The following is a 20618-nucleotide window of genomic DNA, read 5'->3' on the forward strand; positions in this document are numbered from 1 at the left end:
TGTGTTACTATTAGGGGTGATGCTGGCAATGCTGCTTAGCCGACTCTTTAGGTGAAACAGAGCACACATATGCACTTGTTGAAAAAAATTCAGGTGGACTTCTGAAGCTGTCTTTGGTTCTTGTGGCTCCTGGCTCTCTCCTCCCTGCCTCTTCATCCCGGATAGCTTCCCCTGCTGTATGCAGGAACTGTGGGCATGGTAGGAATGTGTGTGACAGCTGGCCATGCAGACTGGAGAGGCAGGGTGAGGAGAATAGGTTTAAAAATATAGACTAGTCAGCTGGCCCCATGCACCTCAACCAAACTCCCTGGGAAATGCTAGCGGCTTTCTGGGCTCACCACCGCTCCCACCAGCCCTCTGTTTAGGGGCTCTGCTCTCTGCTGTGTGTTTCATAAGAGAACAAAAAGAGAGAGGGCTCTTGCTGAGAACTTTTGCTTATGGAAGCAGAATTTTTAAAATGTGCCCCAGCTTCCATGATGGCATTGTGACATTCTGCCTTGTGTTAATGGATAATTCTCAAAAAAAAAAAGAAAAAGGGTAAAATCATGACTGTCATACAGAAATAAAAATGAAAACATGTTAAAGATTTTATTTAACTCCTTAAGGAGGAAACTGGCGTTTCAACCAGTTCAGAGAAGCAATAAACCCCACAGGTTTATATGGGGTAAAGGAATGTTGAAACGAACGAGCAAATGGACATAAAATTAGCTTAAGGGGTGTTACAGGCTGAATTGTGTCTCCCCAAATTCATGTGTTAAAGTCCTAACCCTCAGTACCTCAGACTGTGACTGTATTTGCAGATAAGGTCTTTCAAGAGGTAATCAAGTTAAAATGAGGTCATTAGGGTGGGCCTTAATCCAATATGACTGTCGTCCTTATAAGGAGAAGAAATTAGGACACAGACCCACACAGGAGAACCATGAGACAGAAGGTGCCCATCCAGAAGTCAAGCAAGGACAGAGGCCTCATAAGAAACCAATCCCAATGACACATTGATTTCAGACTTCTAGCCTCCAGAACTGAGATAAACTTCAGTTGTATAAACCACCCAGCACTTTGTTATCATAGCCCTAACAAACTAATTCAGTGGGGAAGGGTTATTTGAACATCTATAGACAAGAATTAATTTACGTCCCAATTGGTTATCTATAATTTATAGAGTTGTAAAATAGCTCTGTTAGAATCAGATAACCCAGCCAGTTTAATAATGAGACTTATTTACAACTACAATCAGTAAACTACAGCTTGTGGGTCAAATCCAGCTCCACCACCTGTTTTTGCAAATAAAGCTTTATTAGCACACAGACAGAGCCGGTCCTTTCCCTCGTCTGTGGCTGCTTTCCCACTACAAAGGCAGAGTTAATTAGTTGTCATCTGCAAAGTCTAAAATATTTACTATCTGGTCTTTTACAGAAAAAGTTTGTAGATCTTCCTCTAGAGAATGCATCATTTCCCACTGAAGCACAGTTTCCCTACAGTTGGAATGCCCTCCAAGGTCACCCAGTCCAGGGGGCTCCAGATTTTGAAATCTCATGCATCAGTAAGATTTCAAAAAAAATACTTGAGGGATAGTCACTGGTCTTCAATTTTTACTTCTGTCAAACATCAACTACTTCAGAAGACATTTCAGCTATGTGATAAGATATTTTGAAGAACATAGCACCTGAAAGACTCACTGCATTGTCCTTTCTTTTTTTTCTTTGAGGTTTGGTAAAAACTTTGCCACCAACTAGCCACAGTTCATGGTCTGGATTGTGGGACCACTAATCTGGCTCAACCTGACGCACCAACTGCTGGCTCTGTCCAGGGAGACCCTGCTGGCTCAGACCAGGAGTCCTGGACTTACTCCTGGTACCCAGGCTAGTTCATGTCTTTCGGCCAGGAAGGAGGTCCTCAGGGTCTGGTTATTGCCGGAGCCAGCCTCGGCACACACCCAGCTCCAATTATGACAGGGCCTGCCTTGCTTTAAAAAATATTTTTTTTTCTTGATTTTTAAAAGAAAGATATGTTCAGTGCAGAAAACTTAGGAAAAAAATGGAAAGAACAAAACTCATCTCTACCCAGAGAGACAGAAAAGTTTAGTGATACACAGGGTGAACAAAAGTGCTTTCCAATCTAAAAAGTTTAAAGGGGCAAAACCCAGCATATCTCCCCAAACTAAAATGAAGCCTGGCGCATGGCAGGCACCAATATTTATTGAAAGAATAATTAAACCTAAACGACTGCAATTAGTTTTCCCAGATGATCCAAGAAAATTCAGTCTTTTTACTTTTTTGATGATCAAAATGGCTAATATGGTAAATCTTCCCGACTGGCCTCCCCACCACCAAAAAAATCTTGTATCTATTTTTTTTTCTTTTTAAGGCTTATAACTGCCAAGAACAATCATTTAAGAAGCGAGTATTATATATTTTCACTATTTTCATCATGTTTTACTGTCCAAAAATTAACATCAGTTAAACTGCCTTAATGATAAACACAATATAATAATAATGATCTTTAAAAATCGATGTAGTATTCTCTCTGGCTGCACCACACAACTTGTGGGATCAGAGTTCCCTGACCAGGGATTGAACCCAGGTCACTGCAGTGCCCAGTGAAAGTGCAAGTGCACAGTGGTTAGAGTCCTAACTACTGGACTTCCAGGGAATTCCCTCAATGACTTCAAATGAGCAATTCCTAAGAAGCAAAGTTTAAATTATTCAATTATTTCACATTCATGCCTGGTCACCTAAATGAGAAACATCTTGAATTTGATGTTCAAAGTGAACAATTGGGAATACTTTTTAACTCTTTGTGGCTTACAAACCTAAAATTGAGGACTTCCCTGGCGGTCCAGTGGTTAGGACTCTGCGCTTCCACTGCAGGGGGCATAGGTTCAATCCCTGGTGGGGGAATTAAGACTTAGCATGCCTCGCAGTGTGGTGGAAAAAAGAAAAGAAGAAAAATTACACCTAAAAGCAATCATTCACCACTGTTTCCTGTGAAAACATCACCCATACCTCCTGCTTTGCAAGGCACTTCTAAGCCCCTTCAAGCGGTTTATTAATTCCATATCCCCCTTTAAGAAACAAACATTTCAAACAATCCCTGACAAACTGGAAGAATAAAAATGACTTCTCCTTGGTTCTTCTTTGTCTGAATAGTTCACTCATATATGTCTGTGTTTCCCCTGATGTTTCATTTTGTTTATATATAAAATTTTTCTCTAAAAACATAAGCTCATTTTAACTGTTTAAAAATAAGCAAGCGGGCTTCCCTGGTGGCGCAGTGGTTGGGAGTCCGCCTGCCGATGCAGGGGACACGGGTTCGTGCCCCGGTCCGGGAAGATCCCACATGCCGTAGAGCGGCTGGGCCCGTGAGCCATGGCCGCTGAGCCTGCGTGTCCGGAGCCTGTGCTCCGCAACGGGAGAGGCCACAGCAGTGAGAGGCCCGCGTACCACACACACAAAAAACAAGTTATTGCATTCTCTTTCAGACCCATTGAATCAGAATGGGCTGGGGCTCAGAAATCTGTTTTAGTAAGCCCTTCAGGTGATTCTGATGCATGCTCAAGTTCGAGAACTCAGAAACCTCTCCTCAAGCTTTATTTACATTACAGAGCTACTGGGAGGATCACAGCAGATGAAACAGATGAAAGGATTTTGAGAAAAGTAAAAATAATGGTTGCAGGGCTTCCCTGGTGGCACAGTGGTTGAGAGTCCGCCTGCCGATGCAGGGAACACGGGTTCGTGTCCCAGTCCGGGAGGATCCCACATGCCGCGGAGCGGCTGGGCCCGTGAGCCATGGCCGCTGAGCCTGCGCGTCCCGAGCCTGTGCTCCGCAACGGGAGAGGCCACAGCAGTGAGAGGCCCATGTACCACAAAATAAATAAATAAAGAAAAAGTAAGACTGAGGTTTTTTTTTTTTTTTTTTTTCTTTTGCTGTACGCAGGCCTCTCACTGTTGTGGCCTCTCCCGTTGCGGAGCACAGGCTCGGGACGCGCAGGCTCAGCGGCCATGGCTCACGGGCCCAGCCGCTCCGTGGCATGTGGGGTCTTCCCGGACCGGGGCACGAACCCGTGTCTCCTGCATAGGCAGGCGGATTCTCAACCACTGCGCCACCAGGGAAGCCCAAGACTGAGGTTTTGAGCAACCAAAACAAGGACCCATATGTAATAACATTTAAATCTGCATGACTGTGGCTCCCAAACTTTGCTGCACACTGGAATCACCTGGGGAGCTTTTGAAACTCTAGCTGCCCAGGTTGTACTCCAGACCAATTAAAATCTGGGAGTGGGAGTCACATGTTAGTATTTTAAAGGATTTCTGGGTGATTCCAAAGTTCAGCAAAGTTTGGGAACCGATGGCATACGGAATTATACAGGTAAGCAATTTGTAGAATACTACTTAAAGAACTCAACTTACAGAATACTTTAACCCCAGACCTCATGTGTATTTACATTTAACATGCTTCAACATTATAATGGTAGAATATTTCAGAAATATGAAAAAGAGACTCTATAAATTAAAAATTATTCTGTAATCTGAAATATTTCCAAAATAGTACAATCCACTCCTTTTTTGCAGGGAGGGGGAAAATGAGAAATATTTTTTTCCAGGTTCAAAATCCCTTTTATAAGTACAGAAGCAGGAGAAATACTGAAAGATGAAAGGAAGAAAAGATATAAACAAAGAAAAACTAAAATGATTATTTACTCAGAATTGCAAATGCTCGTTTTCTGAGCACACCACAAAGTTCCATTCTCTGTTCCTAGGACTTTGTGTAATTATCAGGGACATGATGGCAAAGGCTCATGCTTTTAGTTTAGCAAAATAAACCTGAATGTTCCTTTTCCCAGGTCTCAGTGAAAACTGAGACTGTACTCTTCTTTATGAAGGAAGAAAGAAAGAATAAAGAAAGGAAGTAAGTTAGGGAGGAAGAAAGGAAGGAGAGAAAATATGTCTTAGTGGTGAGTTCACCTATCCTTTGAACTGTTTTGTGGTTGAAATGCCCTTCCTGACTGATCAGTGCTCATTCAACAGATTTTCACATATTAGGAACATTTGAGGATTATGTCAGCTGATACTCCTGCTGCCCGTGCGGTAGAGAGAACAACGTATAATAGCAAACATATACCAGACTTAGACGAATTACCCTCCCCGCAACCTGCGGGCCTGTTGGGGGTCATTCAATTCGGCAAAACAGTCCCGTTTTTATAATCTCTTCCTGCCAAGCTATAGGGACAGCACCTGTTGCAAATCTTTGGAAGAACTGCGTATCTTTATCATCAAACTTGACTCCTCGAACCTCAGAGAAATATTCAATTTCATCGATATCTTTGGCATAAACCACTAATGGGTCTGGCACAAATGGAAGCTCAACTAGGCCAGCTTCCAGGCAAGGAAAGTTGATGGTTTTGAAGAAATGGTGTTTCCTGGGATCATCAGACTTTTCTCTGTGAAGAAAGGAGATGGCCAGCCTGAGACACAGTAACAAACCCAAACAGGAACTGTTCTAGCAATTCAAAATATGTGGCCTTCTTTTCCTAGAATACCTTTCACTTTAATTGCAGAGACAATATAACATAAAGAACAATTTAGAAAAATAACAACTTTCAAAACCACCCACAGGGAATTCCCTGGTGGTCTAGTGGTTAGGACTCCACGCTTTTGCTGCCGAGGGCCTGGATTCGATCCCTAGTTGGGGAACTAAGGTCCCACGAGCCACACATGGCCAAAAAAAAAAAAAAAAAAAAAAAAATTACCCCACACTTCTACTATATGCAGATAGTAGCATTTTCATTGTTTGTAGGCCACCTTCACATTAAATGTAATTTTTAAACAGCCAAGTAGTTGACATGATTTTTGTTCTTGGTGTTTTATGGAAACACCAGCAAAATTCAGTTGGGTCAGAACCTGCTTGCCTGCAGCTTCCAAGTCACTCACTGCCTCTTGCTCTGTCCTTCAGGGTTACACAGAACAAGTGAAGCATGTCTCTTCTTACCTGACCACCACTTCCATTTTATTTTATTTTATTTTTTTAAAAAAAATTTATTTATTATTTATTTTTATTTTTGGCTGCGTTGGGTCTTCATTGCTGGGTGCGGGCTTCTCACTGCAGTGGCTTCTCCTGTTGCGGAGCACGGGCTCCAGGCACGTGGGCCTCAGTAGTTGTGGCACGCGGGCTCAGTAGTTGTGGCCCACGAGCTCTAGAGCGCAAGCTCAGCAGTTGTGGCGCACGGGCCCAGTTGCTCCGCGGCATGTGGGATCCTCCCAGGCCAAGGCTCGAACCCGTGCCCCTGCATTGGCAGGTGGATTCTCAACCACTGCGCCACCAGGGAAGCCCCACCACTTCCATTTTAAAAGACAGCAGTCAGATCTCCTCACTCTTCATATGATATGATTTCTAGGAGCCCCACCTACCTCCCTCAACTGCCACAGTAATCTTTAAAGACTTTTAAATAATCCATTAGCAATTTTTAGCAGCATAACTGAGCATACATTCGGTGCTCAAGACTACAGTTGTTTGTTATCAAACCCTCCTTCCCCATGCTAGAAATTATTCTAGTATTTGCTTTAGAATAAGGGGGGAAAATGTGTGTTTCCAGTTACTTGTGTAACCTTTTATATTAGTTACCTATTGCTGTGTAACAGATTGCCCCAACATTTAGTGGCTTAAAACAACAAACATTTAGGACTTTCCTGGCGGTCCAGCAGTTAAGATTCTGTGCTCCCAGTGCAGGGAGCCCGGGTTTGATCTCTGGTCAGGGAACTAGATCCCGGGTGCTACAATTAAGAAAAAGTCCACATGCTGCAAATAAGAGTCCACATGCTGCAACTAAAGATCCTGCATGCAGCAATGAAGATCCCGTGTGCTGCAACTAAGACCCAGAGCAGCCAAATAAATGAATAAATAAATATATTTTTTAAAGGCTTTATTTTAAAAAATGAAAACAAAAACATTTATTATTATCTCACAGTTTCTGTGGGGCAAGAATCTAGACTTGGCTTAACTGGGTGCCTCTGACTCAAGGTCTCTAGAGACATCACAGTAAAGCTGTTGGTCAAGGCTGTGGTCTCATGTGAAGGTTCGACTGGGGTGGGGGGTCAGGGTTGGGGTAATCTGTTTCCAGGCTCACTCATATGGTTATGGGAAAGCCTCCATCCCTCACCATGTGAGCCTCTTCACAGGGCTGCCTGATACCATTGTACCTGTCTTTCCTCAGGACAGATGGTCATAGCAAGAGAGACAGAGAGAGAGCTCAAGATATAAGACACAGTATTTTTATTATCTAATCTTGGAAATGACATCTCATTACTTCTGCCATATTCTACTTGTTAGAAGCAAATCAGTACATAACAAGTAAGTCCAGCCCATCCTTAAGGGAAGGGGTTACTCAAGGGTGTGGATGGCAGGAGGTAGGGATCTTTGGGGACCATATTAGGGGTGGTCTACCATGCACTTCTCTTGGTTCTTCTTGAGTCCAAGTTTTAAAGAAATAAAAAGAGGGCTGTTTTGTGGCATCAGGTTCAAACTATTTTTTTCTCTTTTTCATTTTTTTAAAAAGATTTATTATTTATCATTTATTTATTTTTGGCTGCATCGGGTCTTAGTTGCGGCATGCAGGATCTTCGTTGAGGCATACGGGATCTTTCATCATGGTGCACAGGCTTCTCTCTAGTTGTGGTGTGCAGGTTTTCTCTTCCCTAGTTGTGGCGTGCAGGCTCCAGGGCACATGGGCTCTCTAGCTGAGGTGCACGAGCTCAGTAGTTGTGGCATGCCAGCTTAGCTGCCCCACGGCATGTAGGATCTTAGTTCCCTGACCAGGGATCAAACCCGTGACCCTTGCATTGTAAGGCAGATTCTCTACCACTGGACCACCAGGGAAGTCCCCTTTTTTTCTTTTATATGAGTAGGTATGCTGGTCTGACTAAGAGATGTCTTCCTTTTGGGAGAAGTCAATTCCTATCATAAATCAACCTTAATAAAGCTAATTACATTCATGGTCTTCCCTTTTTCATTTTTGTTCTAGTAATCAGAAAGCTTTTAGGAAAGGGATTGAGGGCTTCCCACATACATCCCCTTCACAGACTCCCTACCGTGTTTGAGGATTACTGCAGCAGACTCTGTCCAGTAAGATGACTAGAGTCTAAACTCAATAATGACGTTACTAATAGCAAGTGGAAATAACCAACATTTATTCAGAACTACTCTTGACTAACACGACGTTATGCTCCTCACTTACTTTGTCACATTTAACCATCACAGCAACCCCATCTGTCTTTTAACTGTATTTTAAACCTCTTTTAACCTCTTTATACTTGCTTTTGCATTTATAAATAGCTATGTATCTGAGGAAGCCAGCAAATATAGGTGAATTTTTCAAAGGAAAAATTGTAGTCAAGTATGATTATGGAAAAGCGAAACTCAGTCAGAGGCTTCTGATGCCCAGCAATTCCCCAGTTCTTGTTTTGTGATTCAAGCCTAGCCCCATCCAGAAAGGCCCATCTAGGACTCCTTGGACTTTTCCCATTATGACCCCACTGAAAAGAGAGGTATGGAAAACTGTATCATAAGATACTATAAGGTAATTCTGTTCTCCCCAAAGCCACTGAGTCTTCATGAATTGAAAGAAAGGGAAATGCAGGCTTGCCGTCTATTAGAACCTACTGACCAGACTTCCCTGGTGGTGCAGTGGTTAAGAATCGGCCTGTCAAAGCAGGGACACGGGTTCGATCCTTGGTCCAGGAAGATCCCACATGCCACGGAGCAACTAATCCCGTGGCCACAACTACTGAGCCTGCATGGTGCAGCTACTGAAGCCCGTGAGCCTAGAGCCCAAGCTCTCCAACAAGAGAGGCCACCACAATGAGAAGCCCATGCACCGCAATGAAGAGTAGCGCCTGCTTGCTACAACTAGAGAAAGCCCACGCACAGCAATGGAGATCCAACGCAGCAAAAAAAAAAAAAAAGAACCTACTGACCAATGTCTGTGTGGTTTACATCCTGTAGACTAAGAGCCTTGAGGGAGGGTTATTAAGATGAATTGAAACTTCAAGGATGGATTTGTTTTAAAAGTCTGATCTATTGAGTTATAATTTACACAGCAACATTTTAAAGTATCAGAAAGATTTGAGGAATGGGGGTTGGTACCAGATTTTAAATGTGTCAGAACAAGGATAGAGGTAAAACTCCACCCAAGTAGATCAGGAATGAACCTCAGGCCTGTGTGTCTCACAGAGAACAGAGGAGTTAGAATGGACCAGGTGCCATGAGGAAGAAGCTTGTACCATCTTGATGGCCGCTGGCAGGTATGAACACACCATACCAGAGGTCAAGAGGGCACCTTTAAAGTCACTCTGAGCAGATTTAACTTGGATAAAGGAGAGTGCCCATGGGCTCAGTGACCATGGGGAACTTTCCATACCCGTCCTCACATCAAGATGCACAGTTGGGGCTTCCCTGGTGGCGCAGTGGTTGAGAGTCCGCCTGCCGATGCAGGGGACACGGGTTCGTGCCCCGGTCCGGGAGGATCCCACGTGCCGTGGAGCGGCTGGGCCCGTGAGCCATGGCCACTGAGCCTGTGCGTCCGGAGCCTGTGCTCCGCAACGGGAGAGACCACAACGGTGAGAGGCCCGCGTACCGCAAAAAAAAAAAAAAAAAAAAAAAAAAGATGCACAGTTCTCTTATCTAGGAAATAGACTCACAGATGTAGAGAACAGACTTGCAGTTGCCAAGGAGCAGGGGTGGACTGGGAGTTTGGGATTAGTAGATGCAAACTATTATATATAGAATGGATAAACAACAAGGTCCTGCACAGGGAACTATATTCAATGTCCTGTAATAAACTATAATGGAAAAGAATATGAAAAAGAGTATATATATGTATAACTGAATCACTTTGCTGTACAGCAGAAATTAACACAACGTTGTAAATCAACTCTACTTCAATAGAATAAACTTTTTAAAAAATGCACAGTTCTTAACTAACATCTCAACCAGGCCCGGATGGCCTTGGCTTGTCCATTAGGGATGGCCAAGTGCAGCCTTGTTGCAACTAGTCACAGAAGACGGGGGGAAAACGGGCCACGCTGAGGTTTTCTTTATGTTCTTCCACATCCCCAACTAGATGCCCCTGGAGGGCAGGGCCCATGCCTTATGCCCCTTTCCAATAAATATCTGTGGGTGCTGACACTAACAACAAAAGACTATGCTCTCCAACTTCTGCTGCTTTCCCTCTGTGTCCAGGCTACCGGAAAGCTGATCACTTGGCTCTTTTGCACTAGCCATGCTTACCTCAGTTGTGTAATTAGAGTGAAGGTTATTTGACTCTTGAACCTTTCCCTGGCAGATTTGTTCAGGGCTCTTTTGGCCCATCCTCATGCAGTGCCCTTGGGCAAATAGGGGAGACTATTGAGGGTGGCAGCACCTTGTGTAAGGGCCAAATCAGCAGCTGCAGGGACACTTCTCCTGCTTATTGAATATATTTCAGAGCGTTGACAGGGGCTGTTGTGTTACCAAACCCCTCACAGAGATTACAGTGGAATTTCTAATAACGGTCAATGAAGGAAAGGTACCAGCTGCCCATACACGAGGACCCCACCGTGGGGTTTGGTCTGCCAAGAACAGTGGCTATTGGCCTGAGAAGCACTTAAGTCAGAGACTTGATTGGTTATTTGCCCTTATTTGGCTGCACTGTCTGATCAGAATAAATCCTGCAAAAATACTTAAGTCTTCACCTTTTATTTTATTGGAAAACACCATCGTTGACCCTATCTGGAGTCCCTATGAGAGGATCAGAAAAGCTTTTGGCTTCTCTGCAAAATTAATTCACAGACCCATAAAGACAAAAGAGGAGATTTCCCTTCAGCGATGTCTAAGGAAGGAGAAGGGTTTTTTTAAAATTCCTTTCAAATGCTCGTGAATGCAACAGGCAGGGGGCACTTGACCTCTCCGCTGTGTAACACATTGTCTAGGTATTTGCTCGGCTTTGGAGCATGCCCATGAAAGTAATCAAACATTATCTCATTTGAATGAATGTTTAAAAAATACAGAGTTGAAGTGAAAACGTTGGAAGGTTTTCTCTTTCACTGGTTTTTATATGCTTTCTCTCTAATGTTGTAAACAGTTTTTATACAAAACAGTCACAACAACAAATGCTTTTTAAAAAGGTTTTGCTTGACAGAGCAGCTTCAGGCCATGAGCCAGTGCTTTAAGGTGGCGTTTTCCTGGAGAAGTTAGTCAATGTTTCATTTTACAGATTCAAAGTGTGCTTATAAAGTACTGAGATAGATTTTTATTCAAAGACACCAGGTGGATTGTGTTTCCTTCGGGGAAGTCACCTAAAGAGACTGTTTGCTTCTTTCACTGCCTTGGCCACTGTTGGTACACCCGCTGATGCCCCCCGCATGGGCTTGAGAGCCAAGATGGTAGAGCTGGTCTGTGTTCACCATATCCAGCTCTCCTCTCCTTCCTGGACAGACAGAAAGCAGCACTAGTCAGCTCCCTTGCCCTTAGGCAGGGCCCGAGGACTCATTCTGTCCGACAGACGTGTATCTGAAATGACCTGTAAAGTGGGTCTGAGGCAGGACAAAGCTCCCCACGTTCTCTGCATTCTCTCTTGTTGCCATAGCAAGCGAAACCACCAGTTCCAGTGGGGCTGAAAGGTGGAAGCAGCCTGAAGCTCTGAGTCACCATTCAGAAGGGAGATACCTGGAGAATCCCTGGACCCATAAAGGACTTCATGCGAAAGAGAAATAATCCTTTAGTTTTAAGCCGCTGAGACTTCGGGATTTGCTTGTTATCACAACATGGCCTATTGTGACCACACTAATACAACAACGTTGGCATCTACACAGGAAAATCACTTCCACATTTTACTTTCACATCAGTGAAGAGTTCCATCTCATTTCAAAATACTCATTTGTTAGTTTGGTTATCTTTGAAACGCTTTGAAAGTCATTACGAATGAATTTTGTTTCGCTATTTTAAAAAATCAGATCAAAAATAAAAAGCTTGGGCTCCTCTGGTGGCGCAGTGGTTGAGAGTCCGCCTGCCGATGCAGGGGACGCGGGTTCGTGCCCCGGTCCGGGAGGATCCCACGTGCAGCGGAGCGGCTGGGCCCGTGAGCCATGGCCGCTGAGCCTGCGCGTCCGGAGCCTGTGCTCCGCAACGGGAGAGGCCACGACAGTGAGAGGCCCGCGTACCGCAAAAAAATAAAATAAAATGAAATAAAAAGCTTGCCTCCATATATAAACATTGTGAGCTAAGGCAGCCCTGTTCTAGAGCCTCCACTGACAACTACTCAGAAGATTTAGAGTAATCTGGCTAAGTTTTGGTGTAATATTAAAAATCAGTCATATTACTTTATGGTTGTAACTTTCTTTTTGTATGTATTTATAGATTTTGAAAATTCAGTCCAAGTAATTTAAGACACACGAGCTCGTAGTTTAGTCAAAATGTTATCTGATATCACCCTTAAAACTAATTAATAATAATTGCTATCACATTGAATGATTTCTAACCTATGTTATATCTAACTTTGCAAGCATTATATCTAAACCTCAAAATATCCCACTGAATTAGTTAGGGTTCTTTAGAGAAACAGAACCAAAAGGGTGCTGAAGGGTCCAGAATGCACAACAGTGGCATAAAAATTATTTTGAGCTGACGTTATTTGAGAGTCAACAGATGCAGGTTTTTTTTTTTTTTTTTTTGGTATGCGGGCCTCTCACTGTTGTGGCCTCTCCCTTTGTGGGGCAAAGGCTCTGGACGCGCAGGCTCAGCGGTCACGGCTCACGGGCCCAGCCGCTCCGCGGCATGTGGAATCCTCCCGGACTGGGGCACGAACCCACGTCTGCTGCATCGGCAGGCGGACTCTCAACCACTGCGCCACCGGGGAAGCCCCAGATGCAGGTTTTGAACTCCCTGAACTCCCCTTGTCTGCCTTTAAGATAAGCAGAACCTTGGAAAAAAACTCAACTCATAAATATTCTCCCAGGGAATTTCAGGAGTTTTGGAACCAGGAAAGATTTACACTTATCACCAGTGACAAAACCCAGCACCACACCTAAATAGACATTGCCACAAAGCTATATCTCCCATCTATTCTTCTAAGGGCCATTTATCTTTCCTAAAAGTCAACTGTTCTCCCATAAATGCCCTTACCCCACTATTTCAAATAAATCATTTGTTTTCCTGTAAGTGACCTTCTCCCCATCCCCTTTCCCTATTAAATGGAATATAAGCCCTCAATTCTAACTACCACCTAGTTACATTTTTTTGTGAACTCTTGTGTATGTACATAAATAAAAATCTGTCTTTCTCTTGCTAATCATCTTTTGACAGTTTAATTTTCAGGCTTCCATTCCTAAACCTAAGAGGGTAGAAGAAAAGTTCTTTCCTCTCCCCCCAGTACGTGTGTATGTATGGGAAAGAGAGAGAGAGAGAGAGAGAGAGAGAGAGAGAGAGAGAGAGAGGGAGTTTATTTTAAGGAACTGGCTCAGGCAATTGTGGAGGTTTGGCAAGTTCAAATTCTGCAAGGTAGGCTGTGTGGCTGGAGACTCAGGGAAGAGTCACAGTTCAAGTTCAAAGGTGGTTTGCTGGCAGAATACCTTCTTCTCCCAGGGAGGTCAGTCCTTTTCTATTAAGGCCTTCAACATATCGCATGAGGCTCATCCACATAATGAAGAATAACCTGCTTTACTCAAAACCTACTCATTTATATGTTAATCTTACCTAAAAAATACCTGTACGGAAACATCTAGAATAGTGTTTGATCAAATATCTGAGTACTGTGGCCTAGTCAAGTTAAGACATAAAATTAACGATCACACTCACAAAAAAACCCATTTTATATATGAGGATATTGAGACTCCAAGAAAGTAATTCAGTTGCTTGGGGTAAAATGATCAATATGTAGCCAAGCTGGGATGTGAGTCTATGTCTGTGACTTGAAAACCCTTGGTTTTCTCCCTACATAACACAGTTACTGCCACAGGTCTTTTCATAGGTCAGGTTTTCTTATTTTTTTCTTCTAAAATATCTTGATCTTATTATTCCTTTGTACACAATAAAACTTGACTTTCCTCAAAACTAATTTCAACTGTACTGAACATAGCTGGCAACATCATATGTACTTAATATATATCTGTTGACTGATTAATGATATTTTACAGAGATGTTTAAAAGGGGCAGAATCTTTCACTTTAAAATACATCTTGGGGCCCTAGGCCTCAAAAAAAATAAATTAAAAAAAAAAAAAAAAAAAAAAAAAACATCTTGGAGGACTTCCCTGGTAGCACAGTGGTTAAGAATCCACTTGCCAATGCAGGGGACACGGGTTCAAGCCCTGGTCTGGGAAGATCCCACATGCTGCGGAGCAACTAAGCCCATGTGCCACAACTACTGAGCCCATGTGCCACAACTATTGAAGCCCGCGTGCCTAGAGCCCATGCTCGGCAACAGGAGAAGCCACCACAATGCAAAGCCAGTGCACAGCAACCAAGAGTAGCCCCCGCTTGTTGCAACTAGAGAAAACCTGCGTGCAGCAACGAAGACCCAACACAGCCAAAAATAAATAAATTAATTAATAAATTAATTAAAAATAATTAATTTTAAAACTGCAGTATTTATTTTTAAAAAATACATCTTGGAGATTGTTCCATATCAAGTGTTCATAGTGTTTGAAAGTGTTGAAAATACTTAACCACATAATATACAAATAATAACAGGAAAATACTACTACTACTTAATGCCAAGCCTTTGTCATTAATCCAAAGTATTCTCCAAATCCCTGTGGAAATGCTGACATCACTAATCATGTCTTTATATGATAGTTACCTGCTTCCTAAGCGTTGCTCTGGTGTCTTAGCCAAGAAGAGTCTGCAAATGTCTTTTGCTTCCTCTGTGAAATTATTGTGTTGGAATCTGACTTCCTCTTTCAGTGTTCTTTGCTTTAAATCCTCTTTACTGACTTTTTCCTTGTAATCTTTGAATGGTGTTCGTCCAGCAACCATTTCATAAATACTGCATCCCATTGCAAACCAGTCCACAGGATAGGAATAACTCGCTTTTTCCATTAGGAAAAAGGATTAGGATTTCAGGAGCCATATAACCATTGGTTCCAGCCTGTAATGCCCCAAACAAAAACAAAACAAAACAAAACCACTAATGTGAGTGTAACAGACACTGCTGATAGCCTACACAATACCCATTCTCCTTTTCTTTATTTTTTTTACTATTTTAATTATTTTTTGGCTATACAGCGTGGCATGTGGGATCTTAGTTCCCCTGACCAGGTATTGAACCCATGCCCCCTGCAGTGGAAGTATGGAGTCTTAACCACTGGACCGCCAGGGAAGTCCCTGATTTTAGGATTGTAAGTCATACAATCATTGGATCTAGCCTGCAATGCCCCAAACAAAAACAAAACAAAACAAAAACACTAATGTGAGTTGAACAGACACTGCTGACAGCCTACTCAATACCCTTTCTCCTTTTCTTTCCTTTTTACTTGGAGTGGCCATGTGTCTAACCTATTCTATTCCCTGCTTTCCCAGCAGCCTCTGGTGCAGTCAGGGCAGGCCATGAAATCCATTCTGGCCAATGAGACATAAAGAGGATTTGGTTGGAGTGCATTATAAAAGAGACAGATATGGCTGATCTTGAAGTGGGGAAATCACCTAGACTCTCTTAGTCCCCTCACCTCATCTTTAAGGTAAAAAGTTCACGTGGCTGTCTCTAAGACCCCCTAAGTTCTGCTTCTGCTTTTTATTCACAGATAATAGAAAATTAGATGCATGATTTTTTTTAAGTGGAGTTCTTTATTGCTAATATTGGACGTTCACATAATATTATCTAGTCTATGATTTTTTTTACTCTATTTGCTATGTAATGATACTAATATATCAGTCATCTTTGCCTGTTTGCCTCTGCACTGAAAATTTAATACAGAAATTTGAATCCATAAAATTACACACATGAAACTTCATCTAACATGCAAGACTATATATTGTAGGCACACTTCTACCGACAATATATACCAAATGACCATTGGGTTAATGTGTGTATATATATATATATATATATATATATATATATATTTAAATACACATAGCATACAATTTACCATCTTACCATTTTAAGTGTTTAGTTAAAGAGTATTAAGTACATTTATGTTGTGCAATGAACCTCCAGAACTCTTCATCTTTAAAAGCTGAAACTCTATACCCGTTAAACAATTCGCCATCGGGCTTCCCTGGTGGCGCAGTGGTTAAGAATCTGCCTGCCAATGTAGGGGACATGGGTTCAAGCTCTGGTCCGGGAAGATCCCACATGCCGTGGAGCAACTAAGCCCGTGTGCCGCAACTACTGAGCCTGCGCTCTTGAGCCACAACTACTGAGCCTGTGTGCCACAACTACTGAAGCCCGCGCGCCTAGAGCCTGTGCTCTACAACAAGAGAAGCCCCCGCAAAGAGAAGCCTGAGCACTGCAACAAAGAGTAGCCCCCGCTCGCCACAACTAGAGAGAGCCCGCATGAAGCAACAAAGACCCAACGCAGCCAAACAAAACAAAAAAACCCCAAAAAAACAACTCCCCATTACCCCAACTCCCCAGGCCCTGGCAACCGCCATTCTACTTTCTGTCTCTATGAATCTGACTATTTTAGGTACCTCATATAAGTGGAATTGTGCAGCATCTGTCTCTTTGTAACTGAGTATAATTTCAATATGTTCATTCATTCAACAAATATTTAATGAATACCTGCAACATACCTTGTAATTATAAAATATATACTTACATTATAATGTTTTCATAAAAACTAAGCTGCTTTTGATTAAAGTATAACGTATAACCTTTGCAGCACTTAAAAATGCAAAGAACACCCTAAAATGACAATAAGCTTCTATTAATATTTACATAAAAATGAGAACACAAATTATTGGCAGAGTTTTGAGAAACAGATGTGCTCTGTAATTTGACTCAGATCTTTAGGAGAGCAGTAAGACACAGAGGATAGAAAATGAGATGTATCAACTGTTCCTGTTCTTCCACCAGGTCACTTGACTTTGGAGCAAGTAGCTCAAAGAATTGACTCAGAGGAAAGGGAAAGGAATCTACATCGCGATGTTCATAGCGTCATTATTCATAATGGTTGCAAGCTGGAAATACCCAATGCCTTTCAATAAAGGCAATAGACCAGGAGACTTCCCTGGCAGTCCAGTGGTTAAGACCCTGTACTTCCACTGCAGGGGGCATGCCCACGTGCCCTCCATGCGACCAAAAAAAAAAAAAAAAAAAATAGACGAGAGTCTACGGTTAATACCAAGAAGTGCATATATGTAATGGGTTTTGCATCCTGATTATAAATGTGAATTCAGTACGTCAAAAAAGGTTGGAAAGTGTTTTTAGTTGTTTACTGGGTGATTTTTTTTCTGTCTAGTTGTTTAAATATATGTTTTTAATGTACACAATGTATGTAATACCTTAGGAATATTAAATTTCATGGATGATTTTTACATGGATACCAACAATGAAAAACATAAATGACCTAAGCACTAATGAGGAGTAATTGGCTTGAGCCAGAAAATTGTGGAAGTGACCTGGGTCTGACAGGCGGTGCATGAGTCAGCATGGCACTGCTGTTTTCATAGAAGTGTGTATGTAATTTGGGTGACCATATGTTCCGGTTGTCCTGGGACAGTTCCAGTTTACATCTGTTGTCCTGGCATCTTGTCCAGTGTTACATCTGCCCAAACAAAAGGGTGCTGTAGGCTCCTCTGAGGCCCAGGATACAGTCTTACTCATCTTTGTATCAAACTGGGTATCTACCCCTGAGCCTCCCTTGCTGCAATCCCAACAAAACGTTTCTTACGTAAATAATAGTGAAGATGGTAACCAGATGTTTTCCATTCACTATCCAACAAATATTTATTAAGCCACACCCTGCAGTGATTTCTAGGGATACCAAGACATACTAGGCCTGGCCCCTGACCTTGAGGATTTATAGGCTGGTGGAGGCAGGTCAAAAGGTTAATTTAGTAAAGGAGGGCAAATGCCTTAATGGGAGTGGAAAACAAACACAGGGAGGCCAGAGGGTGTGTGTGTGTGTGTGTGTGTGTGTGTGTGTGTGTGTGTGTGTGTGTGTGTGTGTGTGTCTACGTGTGTGTTGGGGATACTTCACTGAAAAGTGACAGCCAAGCTGAATTATGAGGGAAGAACCTGTCACAAAGAGAAGACTGTCCAGGTAATGGACATGTGCAAGAGATGGAGCCCAGAAACATGTGGGGTGCTCGGGGAACTTTAAGTAATTTGGCATTTCTGGAGTATAAGCTCTGTGGGATGCAATGGTGGAAGGGGAGACTGGAGGGGGAGACGTAGATGAAATTGAGAAACATTGTCTGCCAAGGTAGCGAAAGTCCATTCCCAGGCTCCCTTTTCCCTTTGTCCCTTTACTATAGAGCCAGAAGGCTAAGCACTCCATCTCCCAGCCTCACATGTTGCACCGAGGGTGGTCATGTGATAATGTGATGTGAGCTTTACTTGAGAGGTGTGCAAGGTGAAGGCACTGACGGTTGGGAAAAAGCTTAAAAAATGGGGGAAATATCCAGTGAGAACACGAGTAAAATTTAAAATAAGTCCTTCATAATGTTTAGTTTTCATGTAAGAAATACACACTCATTTTTTAAATATCTCAGTTTTAAAAGCTCATTCTCTAATTTTAAGTTCTTTGAAAAGGAAGAAAGTAATATTTATCAGAGGAAAAAGAAAGTTGACTAGGCCAGAAAATAAGATATATATTTATAAATTTCTTACGTCAGAGAGCATGGTATTAAAAATGTGAAGGTCGGGCTTCCCTGGTGGCGCAGTGGTTGAGAATCCGCCTGCGGATGCAGGGGACACGGGTTCGTGCCCCGGTCCGGGAAGATCCCACATGCCGCGGAGCGGCTGGGCCCGTGAGCCATGGCCGCTGGGCCTGCGCGTCCGGAGCCTGTGCTCCGCAACGGGAGAGGCCACAACAGTGAGAGGCCCGTGTACCGCAAAATTAAAAAAAAAAAATGTGAAGGTCAAAGCACATGTTTAACAAAAAACACTGCAAATCTTTCATCCTTGCTCTTATTATCTTATGTAACCTCACCCTGAATGACTCACAATAAACCGCTTTGTGTGCTCAACAACAACAACAAAATGGGGGAAATACATGAAAGATATAAGATGGATCAACAGAAGGATAGATAGATGGGTGGACATGTGATAAAGCAAGTCTAATAAAATGTTAATAATGCACAATGGAATATCGCTCAGCTATAAAAAAGAATGAAGTATTGACACATGTTATGACATGGATGAAGCTAAGTGAAAGAAGCCAGTCACCAAAGACCACTTACTGTAGGATTCCACTGAAATGCAATATCTAAAATTGCATGCAACCAATTTTAGTGGTTGTCTAGGGTTGGGAGAAGGGGAATGGGAGGGATCGCTAATGGGCAGGGGGTTTCTTTTGGGGGTGCAGAAAATATTCCAAAATTGTGATAATGTTCGTATATCTCTGTGAATATACTAGAAGCCATTGAACTGTACACTTTAAATGGGTCAATTTTATGGTATCTAAATTATATCTCAATAAAGCTGTTTAAAATGTCAAAGGTAGGTCATTGGTGTACAGGTGCTTGCTGTGAATTCCTTCAACTGACCTGTATGTCTGAAAGTTTTCATAATAGAACGCACAGGGAAAAAAGGAGTGAGGGGTGGGGGGGATGTGATGCCAGACGTTACCACACTGGCTGCTAGTTCATCAGGCACGTGAAACTCTTCTGCAAGAGTCACAAGGAAGAACCACAGGGGAGAGCAGAGGAGGGGCATCTATCTGCCCAGCTCCCTCCCATCTCCTACTTCCATTAGTCAATAGTTAACCCCATATGATATCACTTATACGTGGAATCTAAAAAATACAACAAACCAGTGAATATAACAAAGAAAGAAGCAGACTCACAGATACAGAGAACAAAGTAGTGGTTACCAGTGGGGCAAGGGAAGTGGGGAGGGGCAATACAGGAGTAGGGCTTTAAGAGGTACAAACTAATAGGTATAAACTAAGCTACAAGGATATATTGTACAACACAGGGAATATAGCCAATATTTTATAATAACTATAAATGGAGTATAAAAATTGAGATTTTTAAAAATCTTTAAAAATTGTGAATCACTATACTATACACCTATAACATATAATATTGTACAGCAACTATATTTCAATTAAAAAAAAGAAATGTCATTTTGAATTCTCTGACATGTAAATGTTTAATCATATATTGAGATTATACAGCCCTAAAAATAATAAAAAATAGAATTTTTTTTTTTTTTTTTTTTTTTTTTTTTGCGGTATGCGGGCCTCTCACTGCTGTGGCCTCTCCCGTTGCGGAGCACAGGCTCCGGACGCGCAGGCTCAGCGGCCATGGCTCACGGGCTTAGTTGCTCCGCGGCACGTGGGATCCTCCCGGACCAGGGCACGAACCTGTGTCTCCTGCATCGGCAGGCGGATTCTCAACCACTGCGCCACCAGGGAAGCCCAAAAATAGAATTGTTAAAGCATGAAATAAAAAAAGAATTACCCCAAAGCTAGCTTGTCTCTATTT

The 20618-nt window shown here is 42.5% G+C and overlaps 1 protein-coding gene across 1 annotated transcript in view; it reads right to left on the reverse strand.

The window, feature by feature from the left end:
• Nucleotides 1–5035: 5035 nt before the first annotated feature.
• The window catches only part of GRK7 (G protein-coupled receptor kinase 7), a 38566-nt gene continuing 22983 nt past the window's right edge, over nt 5036–20618 (reverse strand). Inside the window, 4 exon segments of the mRNA XM_059065266.1 lie at nt 5036–5167; nt 5170–5437; nt 14824–15065; nt 15067–15111. Of these exon segments, the coding sequence (XP_058921249.1) occupies nt 5036–5167; nt 5170–5437; nt 14824–15065; nt 15067–15111 (687 nt within the window).

The sequence above is a fragment of the Kogia breviceps genome, chromosome 5, assembly GCF_026419965.1.
Source record: "Kogia breviceps isolate mKogBre1 chromosome 5, mKogBre1 haplotype 1, whole genome shotgun sequence".
NCBI classification, from domain to species: Eukaryota; Metazoa; Chordata; class Mammalia; order Artiodactyla; family Physeteridae; genus Kogia; species Kogia breviceps.